Source organism: Lactuca sativa, chromosome 7 (assembly GCF_002870075.4).
Source record: "Lactuca sativa cultivar Salinas chromosome 7, Lsat_Salinas_v11, whole genome shotgun sequence".
Lineage (NCBI taxonomy): Eukaryota > Viridiplantae > Streptophyta > Magnoliopsida > Asterales > Asteraceae > Lactuca > Lactuca sativa.
In genome coordinates, this window is record NC_056629.2 from 164088510 (window position 1) to 164092997 (window position 4488).

General features: G+C 34.2%; 1 protein-coding gene across 1 annotated transcript; it reads left to right on the forward strand.

The window, feature by feature from the left end:
- The first annotated feature begins 3004 nt into the window (after positions 1-3004).
- On the forward strand, positions 3005-3888 carry LOC111895732 (protein RADIALIS-like 1). The gene is made up of 2 exons (XM_023891808.3): positions 3005-3331; positions 3644-3888. The coding sequence occupies exon 1, from the start codon at positions 3075-3077 to the stop codon at positions 3324-3326; it is 252 nt and encodes an 83-aa protein (XP_023747576.1). The 5' UTR covers positions 3005-3074; the 3' UTR covers positions 3327-3331; positions 3644-3888.
- The last annotated feature ends 600 nt before the right edge of the window (positions 3889-4488 follow it).

Here is a 4488-nt window from a genome sequence, read left to right on the forward strand (position 1 = left end):
TCCACATATATCTTATATGGTATCAATAAGAGTAGTGTTAGAGGCACCAAGGTGGCCACCACCATCGACGAGGCATTATAAGTGAGCTATGGTGGTGGAAAACGACATATAAGGCTCCACATATATCTTATTGGTATCAATAAGAGTAGTGTTAGTGTACCCTATATTGATACGGCAATGTCGTATAAGTGACTATATATGTTGGAGTCTTCTTTCTATCTACAAGGACTTTTTTTGGAAAGTTAAATGGGGCTCCACATATATATTACATGGTATCAAAGTTGGTGTATTGAACGTCGTGGCTTAGCACATCCCTCACATCCCTATCTATCTTCATCGAGCCTCCGACTTTGAAGGGGAGTGTTAGTGTATCTCATATTGGTACATTCTTATAATTAAGTATATACGGTAGACTTGAACCTTGTTCCTACATGACCCGATCAATTCGATCGGGCACTCGCCATCTATTTTCGCCCGCGAACACTTTATTTTCTTGGATTGCTAAATTTGGGTCAATCCAATACGATAAAGAGTAAAACAAAAGAAAGATTCGTGTATATATATATATATATATATATATATATATATATATATATATATATATATATATATATATATATATATATTGGAGCCCATCTTCTCTCCACAATGACCCTTTTTGAGAGACAATCTTGGGTTGCACATATATTTTACAAGCGATAAAGGTGCATGGCTGCAGCCAACCTGCTGTGTAGCATATGCAGTCGACTGCAACATGTGGTGCACGCATTCGGACATTATTTACTTGCTTTGCCTTTCACACTATTCCCTGCCCCATTTCCACACATTCATTCTTTGTAGTCGTTTGTGTGCTCCTTTGCCTCTATCCCCTTTCCATGTTTGTCTTGCCCACATATATGATAGCATCTAGGGATTCAATTGTCTACCTCCCCATATCCCATTCATATGGGACGGTGAGTATGATGGTGGTGATGATGATGATGATCAATGAGAAGGAAAGGGAATTAATTAATCTCCAAAACTTATCTTATCATAAAAAATGTTTTGAACAAGAAAAATAAAAGAATAGCATAGCATCACATTTACCGTTTTGTCACGATCAGGTAAAGCAAAGGATAAATCACACAGGTTTAAATTCAATAAAACTGATATATATTCATGAGAATATTGTCCCTCTACTAAGCATGTACAGTAAACGGCAATAAAAAGCATTTGATTCCACATTGAATATTTTCCGTAAAGAATTCTCATTCGCCCATTTAGCTCAACACCAAAGTCTCGCTTGCTTAGAAGATATTTCAAGACATGTAATCCTAGCTATTTTATTCCAAATCATTACCTATTTTTGGTATCCTGATCACCACAGCCCCATTATGTGATATTCGACGAAAGCAACTTCAACAACTTGTTTGGGGTCCCTATAGCTTTCGAGTCTTTTCCCATGTTCCACAACCTTTGGGTTTCGTAATGTATAGTAAGATAATAATCAATAGCTAGTCGACATTTGCACATAAGATTAATCACTAAAGGAACTAGGTCCTTTTAAAGTTCATTTTTATGAAATGGGTTTAACAAATAATCAACTGAAATGAACCCCGTTGATTTTAAATATGCTCTATATATTTCGTTCCATATAGCTAAAGATCCTATAAATGTTTCGAAATGGCATGTTGTCAAGATTTTTATATCAAGCTTCATCAACTATGGGCCTGTGCCACTTATTTTATGTACTAGTGCAACTTGGTTTATGAGTCTACGTGGCTTATGTAACTGAGCTACTGTAGGCCATGCAAATTGTTCAAACATCTGTGTTGCACAATGATCCTCAAAAGCAAGAAAGCTAATCGGCTTTATGATGATTCAAAGCAGATACTACATGTTCTGCCACTGAATATGGTTCCCATAAAAGCACTCCAAAATTCTCTGATTTCATCTAAACACTAGTTAGTTAAGTAGATTATCATGTGGTTAATGGCATCACTGTCTATGAGTATTGCTTGAGTCAAACATAATCCAGAATATTTTGAATAGTAGACATCCAAGTGATGTAGGAAGATAATATTCTCATCTCCCTTCCAAGTTGATGGAGTACTTACCTTCATCTTTTACTCCCACAACTTTAATCAGATAAATCCCAAATGGAAGATCAAGGAAAAAAGATTTAACCAAATATTGTACATAAAGACAATGAATAATAATATAACATAAAGAACCAAAAAGACAATATTTTTATTTAATGATAGATAATTTTATAACTTAGGGAAGAGTAGTAGGTAACACGTGTTGGCATTGTAACGTAGAATGGGGATAACAAGATCACGTACGAACAACAATAGGCAGCCAGCTACAAGATTGGATTTTTGTTCAGGACAAAGTACATCTCGAAGATAACCCTCTGGTTTCTGAAGAACCCAAAGGTTTTTTCTTTTCTCGTGAACTCTTCAACTAGTAAAAAGATTGGTTATTTACACCCTCGTGAATGCTTTTGTTTCATCACTCGATTTGGCAATCCAGCCAATGTTCAAATTTGATTGCATGATGTACAACTAAACTCTATGATTACTTATCTGCATTTGGAAATTTCAGGTCTGAGAAAAGGATCACCTATTATATCATAAGAAGACACTTTTCTGAAACCTAGTTGGTTCTTTTAACTGGGTATATGTATATATGTTATATAGTCTAAAGTACTGAATTATTGAACATACCTAACGTAAACATTAGATAAGAAATCCCATTTATTATTGATAAAACGTCATCGAGATATTAAACTTACTTGTAAATAGTAAATAGTATGCATAATGGGTTCTTGGAGATGCTGATTCTTCCACCATGCATTAGATATAGTTTTTGTCCTGCTAATTTTGTGGTGCTTAAGGAGACGAATCATCCAAAATTCTTCTCGTTTGGCCAGCTTTATGGGCCAACTAGCAGGACTCCACCTCACCCCCATTGTTTCTGGAGCCTATAAAAGAACAAACTTGCCACCTATTAACACATATCAGCATTCACTTCTTAAGCCTAGACATAGAAGAGTGTGTGTGTGTTCTAAAGCTCAGTGTTCGAGTGTTTTCATGGCATCTAGCTCAATGTCTTCACGTGGGTCAGGTTCATGGACTACGAAGCAAAACAAGGCCTTTGAAAAAGCTCTTGCTGTGTTTGACAAGGATACTCCAGACCGATGGCACAATGTCGCAAAGGCTGTTCCTGGGAAAACGGCTGAGGAAGTCGAGAGGCATTATCAACTCCTTGTGGAAGATGTTAACAACATCGAGAGTGGTCGAGTTCCTTACCCTATTTACAGAACTAGTCATAAAGGGGCGTAACTAAGGTAACATTATACGATCTTAATTATATACATTTACATGTCATATATAGTTTTCAATTTGTCATAACAAAATGCTGCATACACGCCAAATTCATAAGAGTATATGGAGAAGAAAGTAATTACAACCTCAAAATATGTGTTTTTACAGCTTCAGCTTTAACAAATTTGATGTCGAAGCCATAGGAGGTTTCTCTAGTGACATGAAATATATACATTGCAACAAGCTCATGCATGAATAGAATGTGATATCTACTAAATGCTGATCAATAATCTTCCTCCATATTAACTAACCTCTTTGACTATGATGCCGGATAGGGAATCAACGCTCCATGGAAGCAAGCATGGATATGGAAATATATAAGTGATTCCTTAATGTAATTTTGTTTCTGCAATCGGCTGGCAAATCTCTTTTGTTCTTCATTGTATGGCATAAAACGCACGTCGTTATTCAAATGAGATAACAGGCAAAATGTGCTTTCTGATTTCTTCAATCTTTCCATTAGTAAAATTTGCAAGGAAATTCTGTATTGGAAATGAACTAATCCAATGTGTGTTTATTATATGAGTTTGATTTAGCGATTCAATCTGCTGAATATTATGTAAAGTATATGAAAATATATAAGAACCAAAAAAGCGAACCATAATCAAATTAATCAAAATAATCGAATTATTTTAACCGAACCCTTACTAAAAATATGGTGTGATTTCTATTTTTAAGTAACCAAATACATATGGTTTGGTTATGGTTTTCATCCAAAACCGAACAGAACCAATATTATTAATAAATGTTTATAATATAATATAATATTAAATATATGATATATAATTATATTTGAATTGAAAATTTAAAGGATAATTATTTGGATTTATATATATGGGGTACCTAATTTTCTATCATATTAATTAAGTTATAAACAATAAATCCATCATTTTTTATAACAATGTACTTTATGTTTTTCAGTGTTTATAACAAAATATTTTTATTTTTATCTCATTTTTGACCATTATGGTGAACTAATATTAATCATTGACCATAACAATCAACCGACAAAAACCATTAACTAAAACCAATATTAACCGATACTCACTAGCTACTAAAATGCATTGACCACTTATAATGGTCATGGTTCGGTTTTAGTTAAAAATCAAATCAAACCATC